The 24,831-nt window shown below is 39.5% G+C and overlaps 1 protein-coding gene and 1 non-coding gene across 2 annotated transcripts; one reads left to right on the top strand and one right to left on the bottom strand.

Annotated features, from left to right (window-relative positions):
• The first annotated feature begins 142 nt into the window (after window positions 1–142).
• LOC145769228 (kelch-like protein 12) lies at window positions 143–19,272 on the top strand. Its single transcript, XM_082580811.1, has 12 exons — window positions 143–255; window positions 1,422–1,542; window positions 4,789–4,948; window positions 5,608–5,825; window positions 6,165–6,314; window positions 6,773–6,857; window positions 7,751–7,839; window positions 8,863–9,076; window positions 9,627–9,770; window positions 10,421–10,579; window positions 17,982–18,135; window positions 18,841–19,272. Exons 1-12 carry the CDS (start codon window positions 143–145, stop codon window positions 18,959–18,961), a joined length of 1,728 nt encoding a protein of 575 aa, XP_082436937.1. The 3' UTR covers window positions 18,962–19,272.
• Window positions 19,273–20,355: 1,083 nt separating this feature from the next.
• LOC145769785 (U6 spliceosomal RNA) lies at window positions 20,356–20,457 on the bottom strand. Its single transcript, XR_014289098.1, has one exon. It is a non-coding gene; the product is annotated as a U6 spliceosomal RNA (small nuclear RNA).
• Between the last annotated feature and the right edge of the window lie 4,374 nt (window positions 20,458–24,831).

Raw genomic sequence — 24,831 nt, 5'->3', positions numbered from 1 at the left:
TGAATAGGTGTTTGAATTGCGGAAACAATAAAGACCACTGAATTTAATCTTACCAAATTTACTGTATTCATAGGAAGGAACTAGTTAACAAATAGAAGCCACTTAAATGTAGGCTAATGTACATGTTTAACCTGAAGACGAAATGCAATCTCACTTGAACTTAACCTATGTATCAGTTTCTCCAAGTTGTTCTTCTAAAAAAGAAATAAGCGTTGAAAGAAGATACAATGTATCTCTTCTTCGGTTGGCTGAAAGGTAAGTCCATTGTTGTTTGGTAAAACTGTAGCAAATTGTACAACCTAAACAAACAAGAGATAAATACATCAAATGCAGTTACTAGGCCTATTCACTAAAATAGGCTGTTTCACCCTTATTGGGACATCAGGAAGTTCTTAGTGAAGTATAAAAGATAAATATATAGCTAGGAATACACCTTTCGTACAAGAAGGAATATGCCTCGGGAGCGGATCTATGAGGACAATTCGTCACGTGTTCCTCCAAGAAAAATGTTATTTTCTCGGCATTTCCAACATTTTCTTGCTCAGTTTACATGAACTTAGCCTTGAAGAGTTAACCGAATTACATGAAAAAGAGGTTGGCAGTAGATAGCTTGACATTATCGCCAGACATGTGCAATGATAGATTCAGTTTTCCTCGTTCCACTGGATGTGGAATTGCAAGGAAGTAGGAGCTAAACACCCTTTTGTTTATTTAGTCAATTGATTGGGCTGGCTTTTCTCATTAGTAGGATAGTCCTTTATTTTTTCATGGGTGCAAGGCAAACTTACATAAAAAAAAGAACAAACAACATACAGTGTGACTTGTGCATGCATTGAGACAGTGCAAAAGACCGTAGCCCCAATAAGGTGTAGGAGATCGTCGAGTCAGCACTCTCTCAGAAAAGTAGCCTTCCGGTGTAGCCCGGGAATATCGTGAACATGATGAGGTAAAAGTATAGACCTTTGGCCCCAAAAGCTGAAACGAAGACGATTAGGCCAGTGGCATGTCAAAACAGTAATCAAAAAATGAACCATTTTCTGGTTAAAAGATAGTTGATAAAATTGAGATGACTGTGATCGTTAAGTAATGATTAACCTACTTGTTTTGCCTTTTCGCGTAGTAAATTTAAATCCTCAACCACCCGGCACAAGCCTGGATACGACAAAAATACTTTATTGTAGTTTTAGTCCAAGCTAGTTCAAGAAACATATTTTACGCTGCAGCATGCAGTCAGCTTGTAGCTACAGCCTAGAGGCTATAGACCACGTTGCATACTGACGAAAGTACCTGCCTAAAGTTTGACACCTCGGTTTAACGTCTATGAAGACCTACGACAAGGCACTAGTAATGGCTTGCTTTGGGGTGATTTGGAAAGATATTATGTGTATACTATCCAGTGTATGTACATTGTACAATTTCAGGCAGCGCCAATTTGGCTTCTACAATGACGTCACAATTCGGGTGGCTGGGCGCGACATTAAAGCAAACCAGTTGGTTCTCGGATGCTTCTCGAAATACTTTCACGATCTCTTCACATCTAAGGTGAGGATAGCTAACCGCTCACAGGATCAACAATGAACTATTCTGTGACGTGGAAATCGAAAGGTTCTCCGCTCAATTCCTATCTGCGTTCGCTTTTCTCTGAGCAGGACATGTTTACACTGTTTGACTATTTCGTGCTTCCACCTATATCAGTAGTTCTCAACGGAGGCTGTACCGCCCTCCGGGGGGTGTTTTGATTATGCAGGGGCCGGTATGATTACCTCGGCTTAAGGGGCGTTTTGATTCTGGTTTAACCCATCTACCGACCAGCGTAACGATTTCGTAACATCATTTTCTAGATAATCTACTCTACAATTGCATGCTCGCACAATAACCAAACAATTTCTCTTACACAATCGTCATATTTGATTGAGCAACCGTTTTTTTACAAACGCTTTCTATTTAAAATTTAAATTCAGTAATTTTTCAGTATATCACAAAATCTGGTGAGCAGGAAAACCAGGAAAATTTCTAAAGAGTTCTGGTACATGAAAACATACTGTTCATTCTTTTAGATGTCGTGCGTTTGCATCAAATCCATACATATATACATAACACAACATACAACCGAATGGCCTAGCTGGGTCCGTAACAAATCCACTGTTACGACACAAATCTATTTGTAAGATGGATCTGTTGCTTCACAAAACTTAGTTTTGCTTGCCTCGGCGCGCTGTATGAAGCCTAGGGTAGCTTATTTTCCTTGATGTTCTTTAAAATTTTTGTCAGTTTGGAATAATGTTCCATTTTGCTCACTGATATTTGCAAACCAAAAATTTTTGTTGGGTTTTGACCTTTGACCCTGGTTCACCCAAGGAGAAATTCTGAATTTTTCCAAAAAATTAGTAAATTTCGACGTGGTTTAGCAGTATCTGAACAGGGGATTTCTCAAAATTTGACCACGTGATTTTGACGTCACTTCCTCTGTTAACTTCCACGTGGAACATCTTCACCCTACTCCAAGTCTGAGAGTCACTAATAGTGCATACTTTTAGTGTTATTTTAGTTGATTTTACAGCCTTTTCGCGGTCAGTGAATTGTTGGTCAGTGAATTTATAATCACAGACCAACAAAAAAATTTGGGCACAAAAGGAGAAAGTCATTTTTAGAGTATTTCAGGGCCCCTGATTCCGAAACTGCATTTAGTTTTTTCGAATTGGCTTTAGTTTTCGAGATATTCGACGATGAAAATATTTTTGAAATCGTTGCTCAAAAGATTCTATTAGCAAATTACTTATTTTCAGCCCTGTTTACCATTATGATGTCATAATTGCACTTGTCTAGTTCAATTGGTTGATATGGTACGAAAGTTCAAAACGCACGCAAGGGTTGAAATGAACTGTGGTTAACGTAAGGGAGACATGAATAGTTGAATACTCAATGAAAGCAGTTGTAAATCAGTAGGCCTACATCATAAGAAAAATAGCCCGAAAGTCATGTGTTTATGAATGCAGCCTTATATTGAAAAGGTAGGCCTACTGAAATGGATACTTGTACAAATGAAATTTTATTCTAAGCCTTTGCTAAGGCCAAGTCTTTGCTGCAAGAAGTTTTTTTTTCTGATCTATAGGCTAATAAATGAAATATAGGCTAATAAAATATGCCTTAGACAAGTATAATGCTGTACAAACAACCCAGATATTTTTCACTGCATGAGGCAACGCAGAGGAGCAACGCATTTTGCGATAGATACAGCGCTACATAAAAACAAGCATTATCATTACTTTGACATGAAGCTGGGTGATCAAGATAAGTCCTGGGTTCCTCCTAGAGTATGTAAACATTGCACTCAAACCCGTTTCTGATGGGCTCAAGGCTAAGAAGAAGTTCAGAGTGCCATGGCATAAAGAAAGCCGTGGAATCACCATGAAAATTGATACTCCGTACGGTGAGCATGTTCAAAAGAAGTTGGAACATCATGGAGTGTGCAACTGTGCATTGTGCAAGGCAGCCATTTCGTGGACGTTGCCATTTATGTTTTTTCTTTGCCCTCTCTTGTTTCAAGTGGTGATTTGCCTGAAACAATAGAAAAACAGGCATGACTGAGAGTAACCTCAATACCTTCAGTAATGCTTCGGAGCAAGGTCAAGCTTTTTTCTCAAAACCATTTCTACCACCTAGTGTAGTAGTTAAAGATTTAGTTATCAAAAGTGGTAGCTGGAATCTTGGCTCCTCATCTCGATCAACGTGGCATTCTTGACTCCGAGGCCAAGATTACGTTCTTCCGCAACAAGAATAAAATTCTAAGCAGCTACTTTACTGAAGAACATAACTTTGTATTGTGTAATTATATAAATGGCCTTCGTACCTTGACGGTTGTTGCTCAGTAGGCCTAACATAATAAAGAATTGCGTTTGTTCCCCGATAGCTTTGTTTTGCTTATTTGTCTAGTTTGTTAAGCAAAACAATGTACGGTATACACTTTGTTTGTACTTTGTAGCTTGTCAGTGTTCATGGAGTTGCTAATTAAACCACTTTGCTTGCTACAAGTTTGTGTTACTGCCTCTTACATTAGAAGATAGCGAGTGAGCAGTTTCAGGGATAAGCAAAAATTCGATATTTTGAAACAATTCAAACCAGGTGAACCAGGGTCAAACGTTAATATTTTTTGTGAAATTTGGTGTAGGAGATACATTTACCAAAAGGAACAATATTACAAACTGACAAAAGATTTAAAAGAAAAAAAATTTTTTTCGAGATTTTGAGCCAGCCTGAAGCCGCTATATACCGTAATCACGAGTTCCCAATGTTCCCGTAGGGGAAAATTATAAAAAAAAATGTAAAAATACCATATCTTACAATTTTTGCACAGACATTAAAATAAAAATGCATGCGCCCAAAAAGATAGCAAGTAAGATTACAACCCAAACGTATTATTTTCACTTTTGGTCTTTCAAAGAACGGAAAAAATGTGAGACGACCCCAAGTCAAATCTTCCCTTAACTTCGACCTTTATACTGGGTTGAATAAACAACTCAAAACAATTTAAATGCGATCATTTCAACCTTTCTCTACTGACATGTACGAAAAGATGTTCTCAGATGTTTCCTTTTCTTGCCGAAGATCTCTGTCAAAATCTTGTCCTCATATTGAAACATTGGGCATTGATGAGTTAAACAGATGAAATAGTAAACTACAAGTCAATGGCTATATTATAATTTTATCACTAAATGTTTTTCTTTTCAAATGTACGTTTCGAACGAAAAATTATTCTTACCGAAATCAGGAGTGTGTTGATATTTTAAGGGACAAGACTGGGACAGAAACGATGCTGTCGTAACAATTGACGATTTGGACGCGGACAGCGTAGAGGACGTCATCAGCTTCATCTACAGCAATAGCATCACAATAAACCACGAAAACGTCTGCAATGTTCTTTCAGCAGCAGATTACATGCAGATTGAAGGTGACGTAAGCATTGCGTTTGTTGCGTAACAAATAAAAATATAATGTTGCTCGGTAAGGCGAAAACTCTATACATGATTTTGTGACATGACAAATAGGAAGATCAAGCCACGATGGTTCGACTCCCGGCGCGTGTGTTCAAGCAGCGCATGTTTAAGGCAGACTTCTATTTAGCGATAGCCTATCTAGTAGGCCTAAATGAAATAAATTATCTACAACAGAAACTACCAACTATGAGATAAATAAAGATACTATCTTAAATTTATTCAAAGATACTTCTTTTGCATGTATTAGTCTGAAAAATGGCGTTAGTGTTAGGACAAAACTATGTATTGATTTAACGGTTTCACAATTTCCAACACTTTTATGTGCAATTGATATGTTTCTTTATATTGAATTTTCTACATATCGGGCGGGATAGCGGCAGTTCACATTAAAATCCGAAAGTGTCTTATGACAACGATTCCAAACGTTGTGCACGTGGTGCAGCGGCCCTTTATAATTGTAACCAACAATAGAAAACTTCACTCTCCCAATCTCGGTAACCGGCCTGCGTCAAGAGCCTCTACAAGTATGCGAAACTACCAGGAATAACCTATCAAAGCTTTGTCAGTCCGAGGATAAAGATTCAAAACCAACCAACTCATAATAATTTTACAGAGGCAAAAAATTACTGCTTTGAATTTCTGATGCAATCCATGTGTTTTGAGAACTATCAAATAATTAGAGACTTGGGAAAGTACTACAAGTGTAGAGATGTCGTGGATAAGGCCAATGAGTACGTGAAAGCTAACTCCGAAAATCTGTCAAACAACCAGGAGTTTCTCAATATTCCAAAAGAAGAATTTATTGAGTTCATGCAACAGCGCGACATCAAGGTAGTTTATTAAACATTGCAGATTGATCTTCTACTTTATTTTACACAACTCCCACATCAGTAATTGAGTTTCTAATGTGCAATAAAGTTGCTGCAATTTACAATTGATAACTTGAAGAAAAAATTAATACCGAAACAACCCAGACAGCCACTTTATCTGGCCCAGATCTGGTCAAATCCGTGCCGGATTTGGTAAACATCTGGACCAGATAAGTGGCTGTGTGGGAAAGAGTTAAAGCGTGAATAGACTGCAGTAGGATGATATAGATAGAAAGTGAATGAGCTTAAAAAAAAGTTTATTTGCTCTTAATTTTTAATGTAACGATTACACTGTTTTCAGAAAATTCCTGATGAAGTAATGTTCGAAAAATCGGTTGATTGGACAAACCATGACTTAGAGAAAAGAAGCAAGCATTTCGTGGATTTATTCAAACAAATCAAACTTGACCAGATGGACATAGACTTTCTCACTAATGTTATTTCCAATGAGGTAACAACGCTCCTAATATCTCTGATCAATAAATCTGACTTTACTTCTAAAATGTGTCGAAGTCACACCATGGTCATGCTTAAAGATGAGGTCTGATTTGTCACATTTTTGCTGACGCTTGCAGATTTTTGCTAGCAGTCCTCTTAAAATTTAAATGTTACGACCGCGTCACATCGTGTCTCTAAAACATGCTAAACCAGGTTGCATCTTCAGGTGACAACTGTCACAGTTTGGTCGTCTTAGAGTTAGTAGTTGGAATAATTTTTTTCGCAAAGTAACCGCAACTACAAAATACTTTCATGGTAGCTTACCAAAGTCCAAGTTTACCTACGTTTTTTCACTAACTAACATAATTTCAGCAGCCAATTGAATCTAATACGTAGAAAAAGCTACAAAACCTTCTGAAGCAATGTGGACAGTTTTATAAACTTTGCAGTTACCTCTTAATCTCTTTGCAGGATTTAGTCAAGCAAAATCTGGCAACACAGGAGATGTGCATTAATGCAATGAAGAGCCATCTCACCTACAAAGGCTCATCGCAAGGTGAGTAGAATATTTCGTTTTCACTTTTCCGAATACCCCAACAAAAACGTTATTTGAAACATATCACAAATGGGATGATATATCTTCCTGATAGCTGTCAAATCCACAACAATGCTTGGTATGAACGGTTGCAATATGAAACAGTTAAAAAATTGATTTCAATCTACTAGAACAGAATTTCTTAAACTGGGGGAAATTTACCCCTGGGGGCTAGAACTTAAACCACCTACAGTTAAACTTATTCAAATAGAAACATTGATCTTCTCTAAAAAAAAATATTTAACATGATCAAGAATTTAGCAAAATTAAATTCAATTTTTTAATTTTTCATTGAAGTGCCATGGATAAAAATGCATTTTCTTAAAACAAATTATTTTACAAACTTGTTTTGTTTTGGCCTCAAACTTTTCATTACAAAAACTGTTTTTTTCATAGCGTCACATCCTTCAAGTCTGCTTGCATGACATTTCCAAGATTTCATTTCCATTTTCAATCGAATTTCTAGTTGAGTCAGTAGGCTACTTACAGTTAGTTAGTACAAAAAAAGATACTATTAGTTACAATGGTCGAAGTACCAGCACGCTGCACGCCCATGAACGAGAAAAAGGTGAAAAGCCATGAAAGGCTTAATACATGTCTGAATATAGTAGTTCATGTAGTATCACTAGTAGCAGGTATATGTATAATTGTATATAGTTAACACGGCCACAAACCCTCCAAAAAAAAATACAAGGAAAACAATGGCGTTTATTGTCAAATAATGGCAACATGATTGATGTATGTTATGTGAGCTTGTGCAAAACTGATACATGTCATGTGATGAAAACAATTGCGCATATCAAATGTTTGGTGCGCATCATTATTTATCATCAAACACCACTTTGTCTCGGTAGACAAAAGCTTCCTTGTCATTGGAGGAGAAACTATTTGCGGAAATGTTCGCAAAGTCCGAGTTGGAAGAACGACACTGACGTCATTAAAGGTAAGTTTCGACGAGCAATCCTCGATGCAACGATTCTATGACGTGTTAACTTCATATTAAATTTCTCAACGACCATGTTCATGACTTTCTGTTATGTTGAAAGTTGTTTCCCAAACGTTTCATTCCAAATATCTTGAGCCTACTCGTAAGTATTTTTGACCGAAAGTTAAATCTATCAGCATTTTTGCAGTGATTTATGGACAAAGTGTCATTCACAATATTTTGTTAGTGTTACACTTATGCAACATTAGGTTAATAGTCTATCACAGTGATTTTCAACTGGTGTTTTGCGCAACACCAATTGAAAGATCGTTAGGTCTTTCGAAAAAAATAATGAGTTAGACTAGAGCAGTGGACAGTGGTTCCCAACCTTTTTGTTGTCACGGACCCCTTTAGACAAATTATTAATTCTGCGGACAGTCTCCAACTGCAAGCAGTGGTGTCGTTTCTGCCACTATGAGGTAAACTTTGGTTGCACCGCATGCTTTCTATTATGTAACAGACGAGCCAATCCTGATTTGACTGTAATCGACATGCGTTGTGGTAGATGTAGTTTAAGGTCAATGTACAGTTGTACACACTTTAGGCAGCAGCATAGATTTATTTTAATGCATCCCGGTACAGTTTATTCTCGCGGGCTTGAGCTTGACACATTTGCATTTAAAGAGAGAAATGAAAGTAAAAAAATCGCTTGTCGTTTTTTTCCCCCCTAAAATTCATCAAGGTAATCACGGACCCCAAATGCGTTCTCACGGATCCCCCAAGGGGTCCAAGTTGGGAACCACTGGACTAGAGTGTTCCATGGAACGCCGGTCGAAAATCATAAGAGCTTTGCGTTTGTCTGCAGTTCATGTCCAAATAAGAACTTTGTGCTCATCCAAACAGGCCCAGATATCGCACTGAGAAAAGCTGAAAGTGAAAAATTTTTTGTTGTGCTGTTTATTTTATTACACCATTATAAAATAAACACTGACCAATCATAAGTCTGTGAGTGAGATAATTGCTTTTCTTAATTCACGGCAGGATATTGGTACAGAAAGGTTCAATTCCGCCAGCGCATTGCTTGATCGGAAAGTGTACCTGCTTGGTGGGCAGGTCCGCGTTGGAGGGTCAACAAAGGCCACCAACAAAGTTGAATACCTAGACATTGAAGGTAACAGCATCTATGGACAATTCTGGCAAGAAACGACGCCAATGAATGAGAGCCGCTTCGTTTGCGGGGCAGCTTCTCTGGGAAGTAAGTGATAGTTGTGCTGGTTCGCTGTGCGCCAACATACAACGAACACACTTGCTTGCTGTGACCTTTTCGCCTGAGTAATCACAAATAAGAATCCCACAAAATGGTAGCCTAGCCTTCCTATAAAACCCAGAGTGCTGTTAACACAGAATGACAGTAACTGTCCCAGTATATTTGCAAAAGTTAGGAAATTGTGACCTTTACCGTATAGCCTACCTAGCGTAAATTGTAGGACATAGCCTACGTTTTGCCACATAAACGTTTCTGTATGAGACTAATTTCGTAAGCGATTGCGTGTATTCTCAATTTTCTGGTAAATACTGTATATTCTCTAGCATTTTGTATTTCAAAATCAGTTTGTTCAATAGCTTGAAGAGACCTGGATGTAGGCTACACATAGCCGAAAACGTTGCAATTCCGTTTTTTTTTTGTCAAGTTAAATGCCGTGTTGTTACCGGTTTTGTTTGCTCCTTGTTATTTATAGCCTACTAAAACATGACGCAACTTTACGATTAATTAAAATCTTTTGCATAATTTGCACCATTGACAGGAAAGTTAGTGGTGGTTGGAGGAGCCAAGGATAGTGGAGAGTTTTTATCTCGCTGTGAGATGTTTGACGCAAGTGCCAATCAATGGCAAACCATTGCAGACATGAAGGAGCAGAGGTGCGGGCATGCCGTTGTCACTTATCAAGGTAACTGATCAACTGAAGATTTGCATAATCAGGGGCGTAGCCAGGGAATAAAGGGAGGCATCTATCGGCTTCACGTTCTGTGAAACAATGCACAAAGCGTTGACATTTAGTTAATAGAAAATACCATTTATTAACATTTAGTAAAGACCTTCTGTGCTAAACACAAGCAAAGAAGGAAAAGAGACATAGAACACATTATGAGTTAACTTATGAATTTATACTTTGCATTTCATACTATAGCCTAAGTCAGCTGCACAGCTGAGTAGTGAGAGCCTTGTACAATGTACAACGCTCAAAAGAGCGCCTGTTCAACACTGCTCAAGAGCATGCTTTTGACAAGACACTAAATGCTACGCTTGAAAGTGGACGCTAGGAATTCTTTGTCTTTCTGTCCAGTTAATTTAAATCTTTAACCATCGGGCGAAAGCGTGGATAGGAAAATACAAGCATTGCAGTGGCAGAGAAAATCATTCACCTATACTTGTGATATGTGAATGATAGATGAAGATGAAGACAGTTTAGTTTTCGAAACGTTTGCTGAGCATAAGTTTGGTATCTACATTTTGAGTTCTTTAATTTTTCATTAAAAATATATCATTGGAAAATAATGGATTAAAACGAAGCTAACAATGAGTGATTGTGACGTCCAGGTTGCGTTTATTCCCTGGGAGGTCACAACAAAAGAAAAACGTTGGCGTCAGTTGAAAGATTTGATCCCAGAGTCGGATCATGGTCCATAGTATCTTCAATGCTCTTCCCAAGAAGATGGCTCGCTGCTGTTGCAACCAACACTACTATGTACGCGATAGGTAAGGGAGAATTTTCTGACCAGCAATGGCCGTAATCGTTTTATCTTCTTCATGTAGACTTCTTACAACTATAGACAATACAAAGTAGCTTCAGCGGGCTTAACATGTTTTATTACAAAAAGATATAACATAATTAAAAAATCAACTTAATCGTTTTCGACACGTAGCCTACGTGTGTCCTTGTCAAACTTAACAACCAAAAGTGCAATTAAAGAGCACATCGCCTCTTGTGTAACGTGCACTGACAATGTCTCGATCGACAAGCTTTAAATCATCTCTCGAGGCAGATCTGAATTTCAGACCAAGATCATGGAAGCCTTAATAGTCCGGTTGCCAAATCCACTTTTTTGGCTGAACCTGGAAATTTTATGCTAAGTTTTTTTTTTTATTGATTTTGGTAGCCTAGGGTCTACTCTTTCAGAATCTGCCGGGTGCACTCCGAGCATCCTTGAGCGTTTTGAGAAATTCAAGATGGCGTCCAAAATGGCCGCCGTTTCAGATAACTCCCTATAACTCAGTTAGTATTTGACCTAGGATGATAATTTTGGTGTCTAACCATATGTTTTGAGGGGCAAGGAATCCATTGAAACTATTTATTTGACTGGTTGGGGATTGCATCATGTAGAAATGCAATAATGCCGCCAATAGGGCTGCCATATTACAAAATTCAAACAAAAACAAACAAATTCACTTGTATTTGGTCTAGAATGATAATTTTGGTGTCTATTCATATGTTTCGTGGACAAGGAATCCATTTCAAGGATTAAAACAGTTGCATATGAATTACATCACAGCAAAATCCAAAATGGCTGCTGATGTATTTGCCGAACACTTAACCTACTGTAAATTTCTTAATCTCGAACTCCCACTATGCTACGTAATCACTTTGCTTTCTGACTGACAAGCGCGAACTTGCGTCTCAGCAGGCTTGTAAGAAAGATCGATACAGTGTTCTCTCTTTCGAAGCAGCAGTGCTTGTTCTAATTCAATGTTCTAGTTATAAGCAGTCAGACTGTCAGAGAAGTAAAATGAAAACTTTGTGAATATTTAGTTAGGATGAATGATGATTATGCTTACTTCTGTTTGTTTTTCAATTTAAGAACGTTAGTTACTGTACAGTATAGTGAATTAAACTGATCTTTGAGTGCGCAAAAGAGAGAATTTCTCAAGCTTAGGCCACTAACGGTACGTACGAACCTTCTTTGTTGTGTATTTGTGGTGCTTCGATCATACATTTGTGACTATAACTCCGCGTATCGTTAATGCAGATTCAATTTCGAAACTATCGAGATCAATTCGGAGACTCTTGGGCTATGACGGACCATATTTGGTAAATACCCTGTATGCATTCCCACTTTCGTGTTAATTATTCGTGATGGAATCGTACCTGAGTGCCTTTATTTATCTATTTTAGAAAACCGTCCTCCAGCACGAGGTTAGAATTGGAGGAGAGAAAATGCGTCTTCAATTGGAAATTCAGCTGTGACGACAAATCAGAAAGACTTACTGAGGCAGGCTCTGCCAGAATTCAGAACATTATTAGATGTAGCAGGATCTACGATGACGATGTACACATTTCGCTGCAGGAAAAACTTGAGAATAATGCTAACTTAACCATTGACTGCCATAAAAGCTGTGTTTCTAGTTACACATCCACTCATCATGTTAAAGGGTTTAATAAGCGAAAACATTCCCAAGAACCATCATCCTATATTCCCCCAAAGACAAGGCGACAATCGTCGGCTTGTGGAAAGTTTGATCTCCTTCAGGACTGTTTGTTTTGTGGAGAAAAATGTGAACTTCAGAAAGACAGTAAGAATCCATCACGTTGGAGAATTGCTTATAAATTCAGACAAATACTCAGTCCAGATAGAAAGACGACCCTGAAGAAATCGATCTTAAAGACATGTGTTGTTCGAAATGATTACTTGGCTGAACAAGTTAGACTCCGCATTCATGGGATTGTGGGTGATCTCCATGCTGCTGAAGCAAGATACCACACAGACTGTCGAATAAGCTTTCTGTCTCTCGATCACGTAACAATTGCAGCAGCTAAGTCAGAACTTGAACAAGATGATCCTGCCATGGAACACGTCATTGGTGTGATGAAGAAAGATCAGTCACAACTTTGGAATTCGATTGACCTGTACAAACTATACACGAAAAATGGGGGCAAAATTCAGTCACGGAAAACGCTGCTAGGGAAATTGTCAGATTTTTTCGGTGATGATCTTATTGTGTTGCATTCAGCAGGTTTAGCAAACATTGTTTGTTTCCGTTGTCGGGCGGCAAAATCCCTAAGACTAATAGATGAGGATGACGATGATACTGATGTGATCTTGAATAGAATTGCGAAAAAGGTTAGAAGTGAAGTCAAAGGCATTCACATGGATAAAAACCATTACTCAACAACAATTAATAAGGACATTGCAATGAACGAAGTAAGTGAAACATTGATGACATTACTAGGACTTGTATCCGCAAAACTAGAAAGGACTTTCCCAGCCATAATGATGGGATCAATCTTGACTGGGGCTGTCAAGAACAACCCAACGGCTCTGCAGATAACACTAGGTTCAAAATTGGGCAGATCAAAAAATATCATCACAACCATGCAGTCATTCGGTGTGACATGCTCTTATGACGAGGTATTACGCTTCAAGCGTTCAGCTGCGAAAGCTGCAACAATGGAACGATCCTGTCTTGGCATATCTGATGCATCAGAAGGTTTAGTACAAGTAGTTGTCGATAATTTTGATGCTGAAATCTCGTCGCAAAATGGAAAACTTTCCACCCACTCGTTAGCTGTTCTGGTTACACAACCTGAATCACCATCTGATGCTGATCGATGCCATAGAGAGACAATCCCACGAATTTCAAAGGAGGAGATGTCGGAGCCAATACAATATGATGTCACCATACAGAGATACAATGGTCCCAGGAAACCAAAAATGCCCGAGAGTGCTGCTGTTAGAACAGTTCTCTCACTCAAGTTACTTGCGCAACAGGCTACTCTAAAACAAAGAGCGGACGAAACTGACTTTGCCTTCTTTCAGGATGTTCAGAAACAGAATTGTCCCGAGTACAATGGCTATAACACAGCTCTTACACGCAATCAAGGCCAAACAGAACAACCTAAGACTAAGACGGCATACCTGCCTTTGATTGATCTTGTGCCATCCCACCCAGATACAATAATGACAGCAATGGTGGAAGCTCAAAAGGTGACACATAATGCTGACCAAAAGTTTGTGGTATTTACCTGTGACTTACAACTATATAAAGTTGCATTACATGTGAAGTGGGCTTACCCAGAAAGGTTTTCAGATGTCATCCCGCGCTTGGGTGGTATGCACTTGTTGATGAGTTTCATAGGCTGCATCGGGACTCTGATGGAAAACAGTGGACTGGAGGAAGTTCTGAGTGATGTGTTTGGAGGAGTCGCAAAAATGTTGACTGGAAAGAAATTTCCGCAGAACGTTCGAGCATTGAGAATGCTGGCTGAGGAAGTTCTTCGAGGAGTACTTGATTGCAATACACTTGAGTCAAAGGAGGATTTCGTGGAGGTTTTGGAGAACATAGCCAAAAGGAGTAAGACTGCCAAATTGTGGGTGGACATGTTGATCAAACCAGTGTTCCTTATCATGAGGTTTGTCCGAGCTGAGCGGGAAGCTGATTGGCTGTTGCATCTTGAGGCATGCAAACAAATGCTTCCCTATTTCTTTGCCGCTGGTCATGTGCATTATGCAAGGTATGGGATGTGCTACCTAAGGGCAATGGAAGCCCTCCCAGAAGAGGTACTAGTCCGGTTCATGAAAGGGGAGCATGTGATGAGGCACCAGCGCGGACTATGGAATGGCCTGTGGAGTGATATGTTTATAGAAACTACTTTCATGAGATATGGCCATGCCCCAAATGGCATCATAGGAATAACCTTGAAGCCGGATACGCTCAAGATCTGGGCATTGAGTCTTCATACATGTAGTACTGTGGAGGCTGCTCTGGGCGAAATGCTTGGAGATTCTGGAGACCAGGGAAGTGGACATAAGGAAGAAAAGAAGGCACGGATAGAGTATGACAACAAGGACCGACAAGCCATAAAGACAAAGCTTCAAAAATGTATGGATCCACTTGATCCCGAGAAACATCCAGAGGATCTAGTGAACATTGCAACAGGTCAACATGGAACCCCGGCAGTGAATGTGCAGGAGGCTGTGCAGAAAGGATTCAAACAGATGTGCGAATTTGGAGAGAATTTACCTGATGGCTTACATGACACAATTCACAAGACCGTGACTACCATGGTGACTACAAAGAAACATGTGGATGTGGGAGGTAGTAAAGTGTACGACATGAATGTCATCTACTCCAGTGTCATAGGCCAACAGGCTAGTGGGCGTGATGTTAACATAAAAGATGTCCTATCCTACGAAGTGGCTCCAGTACCAACGTCTATGTTTGACCCCACAGGAGAAATGAGAGCTGCAACATCAAAATCTTTCTTAAAGCGACAACTTCAGGTTGAGGTATCTGCTCGGACAACAGCAAGTGACACTTCAGTAGTTGTGATTGATGGTTCAGCCCTACTCTGGGTGATTCCTTGGCCTGCAGAGGGCACCACTACAGACTACGTAAACAACTTGAAGCATGCCATTGCCAAGAGACTAAAAGTTGGGGACGTTCACCTAGTGTTCGATCGGTACTACGATTACAGTACTAAGAGTGTCACCAGAAGTGCTAGGGCCACTGGAGTTAGCCGAGTCCACGAGCTGCAGTTGAACACCAAGTTACCACCTCAAAAGACTGTATTGACGGTGACCGAAAACAAGAAGCAGTTGATAAACCTGATTGTTAAACTTCTGATTGAAGACGAGTCATTCCATGAATACACCCAAAGTCACAAGTTGATAGTGATTGGTGAGGACGTTGCCCCATTGGAGATCAGCCATGGTGGTGTAGTGATCAGGAGGGCGGACCTTTCAACTAGTCATGAGGAAGCGGACAATATCATTGTCCAACAGGTGATGCTGTCTGCTCGAAATAATGAAGAGAGTGGTATAACTGTGATATCCGATGACACTGATGTTTTCATTCTCTTGCTTCATTATTATCACGCTGGAAGCATGAAAAATCGTATCACCATGGAATCACCAATTAAGGAACGCACAGTCATTGACATAGGAAAAACCGTAGAGAAGCATGTTTCTTTTGTGAATGAACTCCTGCCAGCCCATGCTCTTACTGGGTGTGATACGGTAGCATGCTGCTATGGGGTTGGCAAAGGTACTGCATTGAAGGTTCTGAAAGATGGTCACTCACTGTCACTTTTAGGGGTCATTGATTCTCCCATAGAATCAGTGATTGCGCAGGCAACCACATTCATGTCAGCCTGTTACGGCCAATACACTACGAGTAAATCAATGTCCGAAACACGCTGGAGGGTATGGGCATCCAAAACGGGTCGGGCCTCCGTGGTACCACCAAAACTTTGTTCCCTTCCTCCTACAAGTGAGGCCTTTAAAGAGAATGTAAGAAGGGCCCATCACCAAGCCATTGTGTGGCGTTCACTGGAAGACAGAAATCCGCCTGAACTTGATGTAGAAATGTACGGATGGGTGAAAAACTCGAAACTTAAAACGCTACAACCGGTTCTCCTTCCCGCAAATGTTGAACTCGCCCCAGAAACTGTCATGCGCATGATCAGATGTGGATGCAAGAGTGACAACCCTTGCAAAACGCTTTCTTGCAGCTGCACAAGGGATGGTTTGAAGTGTACAATATTCTGTGCTTGTTATGCTGCAGGTTTCAGCCAGACTCTTACTTAGCATTTTAATCAATTGGACAACGTCACAGATTTGTGGACTAGGTGACTTAATGATGAGATGATAACAACAACTGACTGTTCTGTGACTGTGAGAGAGGCTTGTACATTACCAATAAATGGTAACATTTGTGATAACTAATGGTGACATTTGTGAGTGATGTTAGATGGTATTTCACAAGCAAAGTCGCAGAAATAATGATTTTCTGTAAGTATTTCGCAAATATATCAGCAGCCATTTTGGATTTTACTGTGATGTAATTCATATGTAACTGTTTTAATCCTTGAAATGGATTCCTTGTCCACGAAACATATGGATAGACACCAAAATTATCATTCTAGACCAAATACAAGTGAATTTGTTTGTTTTTGTTTGAATTTTGTAATATGGCAGCCCTATTGGCGGCATTATTGCATTTCTACATGATGCAATCCCCAACCAGTCAAATAAATAGTTTCAATGGATTCCTTGCCCCTCAAAACATATGGTTAGACACCAAAATTATCATCCTAGGTCAAATACTAACTGAGTTATAGGGAGTTATCTGAAACGGCGGCCATTTTGGACGCCATCTTGAATTTCTCAAAACGCTCAAGGATGCTCGGAGTGCACCCGGCAGATTCTGAAAGAGTAGACCCTAGGCTACTAAAATCAATAAAAAAAAAAACTTAGCATAAAATTTCCAGGTTCAGTCATACTTCTGCCGGACTATAAACGTAATAATACGTCTCTCAACAGGCAGTTATTCGCCCGTGGCTTATCGTTCCTTTTGTGTGTTCTAATTGTTTGTCACATGCCTGTAGCCTACTTTACAATCCTGTGATCTGTTTCCCACCGTATAATTTACTCGTAATCATTCTTGTATCCCTTGTTCATTTTGTGCTTTTCAGTCTGGAGTGTCGTTACAGTTATAGTCAAATTTATGCTATAATTTTTTATTTTATGTATATTGCAGATTTAAGTAATTCCTGATGAGGACACACGTAGGCCTACGTGTCGAAAACGTTTGAGTTGATTTTTTGATCTTGGGTTGCACAAAGCAAACTCTCTGCCAAAGCTTTATCATTCTTACAATTAATTGGCTAAAACATATCAGGCAGTGGCTTAACTATTAGCTGAGCCTAGTTTATAAAAACAAAAATAATAGGCCAGGTCTAGGTATGATCTCTCTCTGTAGGTATCATAGCTGATACAGCCCTCGATGTACAATGATGTTCCAGTTTGATCGATCTCGTGCTTCTTGCCAAATTTTAGTAGGGTTTTTGATATGTGGTTGAAAATTGTGAAAAATTGTGAATCTTTGTGCTCCTCTTGACCGTTTTCCTAGGATTTTTCCACTTTAAGATAAATTTTCAAGTTGGCTTTTCCTTATGATGTGACCCAAGAACTTCAGCTGCCGCATTTTTAAAGATCTCATTATCTGCTGCTCCTGGCCCATCTGTTGGAGAACTGCTCTGTTGGTTCGAAAAGCTGTCCATGGAATTAGGTATAATAAACAATAGGCATACCGGTAATAAATAGTTTCAAACTAATAACAGCTTACCAACTTTGATCAGTAAGCAAAATCTTTGTTTTCTCAGGAGGGGACAGAATTGGCAACAAGTTGGCTCCTCTGTCAACTGTGGAGAAGTTTGAAGAAAGATACAATAGTTGGATTGAAATAGACAAAATGAATGAAGCCAGAAGAGGTTGCGGGGCATGCGCTTTAGGTGGAACCATTTACGTTGTCGGGGGGTGAGCAATGCATTCAAAATACGTTCATCTACTAATGGATGGAATAATTCCCTGGCAGCAAGACTTCAACAATCGGAAACTTCACTCTGTCAACGTCGGTGACCGCCCTGCGTCAGTGATTCAAAGCTTCTTTGCGAATCTGCCAGGATTAAGCTCTGCAAGAAGCTTTCCCAGTCCGAGGATAAAGATTCAATCAATCAATTATATGATAATATTGTATGAAAATGGTAGGCTAATGAAAAAAAAAACAAAAAAAGAAAAATCTTAAATTTACATATATCAACAGAAAAGACAAGATGATATATCTCCTTCTCTAGATATCCCTGGGTAGCATATTTAATAAGAATGAAAGTAACAGGGGGGGGGGGCATAATAGCGAAGAGCGGACACCGGATATGAATTAAGTGGACGGGAAGGCAAGGAAGCCTATCCTCGCGTCTACCTTCACTCCTTCAGGCAACCTAGTGCCTTTAAGTGTCTTGTCCTTGCTCTTAAACGATGTCGAACCGGCACCCTTTCGAGTTCCATACCAGTATTCACATCGCTCGGCTGTGCACTGAGCACAGCCAACATGAACTAAAGTTAACAACTGTTTCTCTAGCGAGTGCAACTGTTTCAGTGCAAGAAACTCTAATTGAAACATATCTATCTGTATAACTACTGGTACTGGTAACTCTAGGTTGACCAAATTACATTTGACCTTAGAGCAAATACTGATGCAGTTCATACAACTATTGAAAGCTACAACCCTTCAGTCAACGAATGGAACATCGAAATGGATCTCGGTTCAAAGGTCATGTATCCTTGTGTAGTGCCGCTTTTGTAACGTCACTAATCGTTTTGTTAAAAATTGTTGCAATTCGGTGGTGGTATCCACGTTTTTCCTCGTTATTTCAGGAAAACTTTCGCAAGTGCTGTAGCCTATTATAGCACACAATCACTAATTATTGGTGGTTGGTCAATTCTTGGTCGTTGCTCGTTGGTTTGAATCTTCATCCTCGGCTTACTTAGTCTGAGAATGCAGATTCAAACCAACAGTAGTTGTTTTTCAATCTCAGTGGCGAACTCTTTTTATTCAATGAAGTAGTGTGCCTGCCTCTGCACACTAGTGTGTATGAATGTGTAGTTAGATTTACTGTGATGGGGTGGTGGCTGACTAGATGACTGCTTATGGTCTTTCGCTACCATCCTGATTGCGCCATAATCTAACCAACAGTTGTACAATGCATTGTTTTGACAATTACATTTTACTCTGATTATTTGTTAATATATGGCGCTGTTAAAACAAAATAAATTGACTTGACTTGACTTGACTTTGTCCACTTCTATCAACCAATTGTTTTAATAAAAAACTTTGCTGCTTAACTGGTCAAGTAAATGCTCTTGTTACGTCATAACTCAACTATTTCGTCAACAGAGAAATAACAATCTTTCAGCAAATTAAAAGATTCTCAGTTAAATTGTATCAATTGGCAACACTGCAAGAATACAATGAATAGGGTAGGCACTTTAACATTACCCACTCGTCGAAGAGGTACGCAATCATGCGTGACATGTTCACTCGCGAGTCTCGGCGCATTTACAGTATCACGAATCATGAGTGACATAGATAGTCGATTGATTTGACAAAGTTAAGTTTATCAGTATACACAAAGGACTAAAAATCAATGATGTATTAGGTCAGGGGTCACCAAATGGCGGCCCGCGGGCCGCATGCGGCCCGCCACGCTGTATCGCTGCGGCCCGCGGAAGGCATCAGCGTACAAGTATAACCAAAAATACTTTTCTTGAGGGAGTTAAAGAGCACGAAGGCAAAAAATACTTTCCTGGAAGCATATTTTCGCATTGCATACGATTCCACCGACCGACCAATCAGATTATAGTTCAAGGTGGGGGTTGCTTAAAGTTATTCCAATGCGATGTCCAGCCACACTGTCCCAGTGGTTGATTAAAACGTCTGTTTTCGAATTTTGAAATTGTCTGTGAGCATAGGGTTGCTTATTTTAAGTTTGCAAATGTCATGTAAACACTAGTGCGAGTTTCACCGTTATTGTGTTTCACGAGCAGTGTTCTCTTTATGCAAGCTTTTGTTGGCAAAATGGGTCGGTGTGCCAACTCAATTTATAATAAATTGGCAATATATTACATATAAATTTAGAGACTTTTTCTGATTGTATTATGAAAATATTTAGCTTAGTACTGCAAAATGTTTTTTTTTAAAGAAATATGGAACGCTTCACGATTTTGCGTGTCATCCTTGCGCAGGAGCCATGCTAATCTGTATCGTTCCAATTATAGTATATGTACTGCCGAAGCAAGTACTGCAAAATGTTGTTAATCAACAAATTCTTGCCACGCTGATGAGCACCGCAAGTGACAGTTGTCTATAATCAAAGAAAGACGGTTTTATAGATTCTCACAAAAAGGAGGAAAAACCAACTCATTGCTTGTTTAGAGGGAAGACTGTTCATAAATTACGATTTTTTGGTGATTTCCACAAGCGTTTGTTTTATTGTACCTGGTGTGATGATGTCTAGTTTAGCGTTGGTGGTGCCTTCAACATTTAGTTGCAGAATGGTCACTCCTTGACCTACAACAGCTGGTGCTGTTCGCCCTGACAAGGGCGCTGTGCTTGGTCTGGGAGTGCCATTCTGATGATTGTTCTTCCGCATAACTTTATAGCCACAGTTGTAGCAAGTTTAGTTTCCCAAAGTCGGTACTGGCGAGGGCGGCCACGTGGAGGTACTTGCTTTCGTCGGCAGAGAGTGCTGGTTGTGAGTGTGGTGAAATGCAGACGGCAGCACACATTATCAAGGATTGCCGGCTATACAGACCTCCTCATGGTATGGAAGGCCTAGTTTCCATCGATGACGACACCAGGCAGTGGTTAACCAACGGATGCCCTGACATATAGCGACAACACGAGAGAAGATGGTACCTGGTTTCTTTTTCGCTGTTATTGGAGCCTATTTTTCGCTGCTATGTTTGCAGGTCACTATTGTTGCCTGTATTGCGATGTGTCAAACATTTCCTTGTTTACGGAAACTGTTAATTGCAAGATATCTTTTGCGAAGCGAAGTAACAACACCAGTACACCACTCTTGCTTGGCGATGAATATTCTGATGAAACCGTTCTCCTCGCTATAAGTGCACAAAACAAGTGGCCTCTATTTATTAGGCATTGTTAAAAAAGTCAAAAGTGTTGTAAAAGGAGCTTGGCCTGGCAGTAGCGTTGTTCGATTAATTTTGTTGCTACGGCCGTATTCTAACATAAATATGAACAACATGTAACGCTGCATACTGGGTACGAAATGCGTTTTTTTCTAGCATAAGAGTCAACCTACCTAACATTTTATTAGTGCGGCCCGCCACAGCTCTCCTTAGTGCCAAAGTGGCCCGCATGCAAAAAAGGTTGGTGACCCCTGTATTAGGTCATTGAATGTTTTTCTGTAAATTTTGTCAAAATATAAATAAAACTTTGCGACTTCTGCAAAGAATTTTTCACTTCTAGTCAAGGTCTCGTAGCAATCACAGTTATAGCAAAACTTTGAGTGCTACTAAATGGCGACTAACGTTTGTATTTCTAAATTAACCATAGATGAAAACCTGCTGCCTTAAAAGTCAAGTCAAATTATTTTGTTTTAACAGCGCCATATATTAATAAACAATCAGAGTAAATGTAATTGTCAATCAAAACAATGCATTGTACAACTGTTGGTTAGATTATGGCGCAATCAGGATGGTAGCGAAAGACCATAAGCAGTCATCTAGTCAGCCACCACCCCATCACAGTAAATCCAGTGATGTACGCGCATACAAAAAATATTGACGTCGTCAGCGCAAACGTTCGAAAAACTATACGCCGCATGCGTCAACGCAACTTGTAAAAAAAATTGGCGGCGTCAGCGTTAGCGCATACTCTAGCGCAAACTCATTTTGTTTGCTGGGTGCCAAACATTCACACGGTATAAACCACTCGAAACAACACACTTTTCAAACCACTTCGCGATTTCTCGTTACAAGAAATTATCTTTTTGGCCGGAAGGCACATTTGGCATTGAAAATATAAGTTTTTGCCTTTCGAAGAAGAAAGCTTAAAATACTTTTCCATGTAGAGCCATGGATTTGTTTTATCATGCTCCAATTCACTTGGAGATTAGCATTACCGTATTACAACTCTTTGTTATTAGCATTCAGGGATAGTTAGCATTACTAGTGTTATTAGCAGTAGGCTACTCAAAAGCCTCTCACAATTGGCCCCTGGATGCATGTTTTGCTAAACTGCTCAATGCTCATCAAGTTACAAAACATATATAGCCTAATTACATACTTACGCAACAGAATGTATAAATTGTCAAGTAAAAATTACCTTAGCTTGATAGCCTACTGTATGTAGGCCTACACATTAACCTACTACGCTACATAGCCTACAACAAGAATAACCGGCAAAGGCAAAGTACTGTAATGTACTACATATCACATACAGAGTACAACATCATGCAAGCAAATACATAGGCTGCACTGCTCATTGCCTGAGAAGTTTCTGATTTGCCCCAAAATGCAAGACTTAACTAATATAAATTAAAGTGCTCACAATTGCTTACAAACGCCTTCAACACTGCTTGAATAAAAAAACTTCACACTACGAAGCCAAGTCATTGTTTACATTTTACATGGAGCGACATTACCAACCTACCTACTTGCTTGCTTACATTACATTCCTGTTATGACCCGTAATTTACTAAGTAATTTCTCAGTAGGCCTAAGTTGTTTTAACTAATTCTTTCTTTTTTTCTGCAAGACTTCAGTCTCCACGTGGGACTCTAGCGTCAAAGGCAGTAGTGCGATATACAAACAAACTCCAGCTGACTGAACAATAGATGACACTGTGACATAACACTAGAACAATGGGCAATTGCAAGACGTCAACATTTTGCAGTTTGACAAAAAAAAAATTGCAAACAACAACTAAAGACATTAAAAAGTATGCGTTGACGCTATGCGCTAAAAAACCGCGAAAACTTTACGGCGCAGCCTCAAGGGCAAACTATCCAAAAAAATGTGGCCGCAAGCGTTAACGCCAACAAAAAGTCTACGCCGCAAGTGTGCGGCGTAGAATTTGAGGCGCATACGTACATTTCTGAGTAAATCTAACTACACATTCATACACACTAGTGTGCAGAGGCAGGCAATAAGAAAAGTCGACATAAGTTATAACTTACGCAAGAAAAATTAGTTCTTTTATATAAACTTTTATAGTAAAGTAAACGAATCTTTGTGCGACGCAGTTTGAAATTCCAAATGGCGCACCAGGGTGACGCGACGCACAGTTAGAGAACCACTGGAATAGTAGCCCACTAATCGAACAATCATTCTAATAAAATTGTTAAACGAATGTAAAAAGGACCGATTTTACAGCACGCCTAGTTCGATACTTTCAACAAATATGCTTCCGTAACTCTTTTTGCCTAGCACTTATCGATTTCAGGATTTGTTGCTATTTTTTCCGGTCCTGTCGCTAAATTTTCAGTCTGTCATGATCACATAGAGGGCTGCCAGTTCTATGAAAGTGATGTTTTGTTGTTAAATTGCTATTTTTGTATGTGCTTTAATCTGCTTGAACATCTTTTTTAAAAAATTAAGTTTTCTTATTTTTCGTGTTGTGTATTTCTTTGCCAAAAAACGTTGGGCTAAAACCTATTTTCGCTTTACTATTGTTCGAAGCGTATTCACTTATAACACTTGTATATCAACTAATTCAGCTTAAATTTTTATTTGTTTTTATTGGCTTGCTGGTGTACCGCACATTGTTACTTCTTACTTGTGTTAGATTTAAAATTAAATGAAGAAAGCAGGAAGAGCAATAGCTAATTCTGATAGTTTTACATAAATTACTTGTAGAAGTTGTTGGTTTTGTTGCCGTAAATTGTTGGTAACTTTATCATTGCTGTTGTTTTCCCACAATAAAAACTAAATTGAATTGAAGCTTTGAAAATTAGGCCTGCACAATATAATGCTCAAGAAACTTTCTATTAATGGTTGCTTGGGTTTGAATCTTTATTCTCGGACTGACAAAACCTCCAAACTTTCTGTTAATGCGGCCCACAAGATGATGAATGTTCCTCTTTTGTCAGCCAAGTAGTGTAAGCGCCGACACGAGTAGCCTACACATTACACAACCATCTAGCTAGAATCTAGATAGCATCGGTTCGACACCGCTCCAAAGCACGCAGCAGTGTCTTGCTTGGTAAGCTGGTAAAAACAATTGGAAGCAGCTGACTCAATGACTGCATGACTCTTAGCTGCTTCCAGCAGTCTGTTGTGTTGCATCTGTGATCACGGTGTACTGTATGTTGTCACAATGAGAGAAAATAAAAGTGTTGCCACTCCATGCCCAATGCGATTGTAGCCTTTTAAGAGTTAAGTGAACGAGGAACAAACTGCTGACCATGTCGTTCTCGAATGTCCGATCTATAAGGCACCAAACGGAACGCATGGTATAGCAACGCTGGACGAAGCTACACTCACCTGGCTCTCCATCACCTGCCCTGAAATTTGATTTCATCTAGTCTCAAACGAAAGCAAGAAGAAGAAGTTAAGTGAGACCACCCGTGACAGCACCGAGTATCGAACCACAGCTTGTGGAGTGTGGCTTCTTGTGACAGCAACGAGAATCGAACCCAGGCCGGTGGTGTG

The sequence above is a fragment of the Aplidium turbinatum genome, chromosome 4, assembly GCF_918807975.1.
Source record: "Aplidium turbinatum chromosome 4, kaAplTurb1.1, whole genome shotgun sequence".
Classification (NCBI taxonomy): domain Eukaryota; kingdom Metazoa; phylum Chordata; class Ascidiacea; order Aplousobranchia; family Polyclinidae; genus Aplidium; species Aplidium turbinatum.
This window is presented reverse-complemented; position numbering and strand designations above follow the sequence as displayed.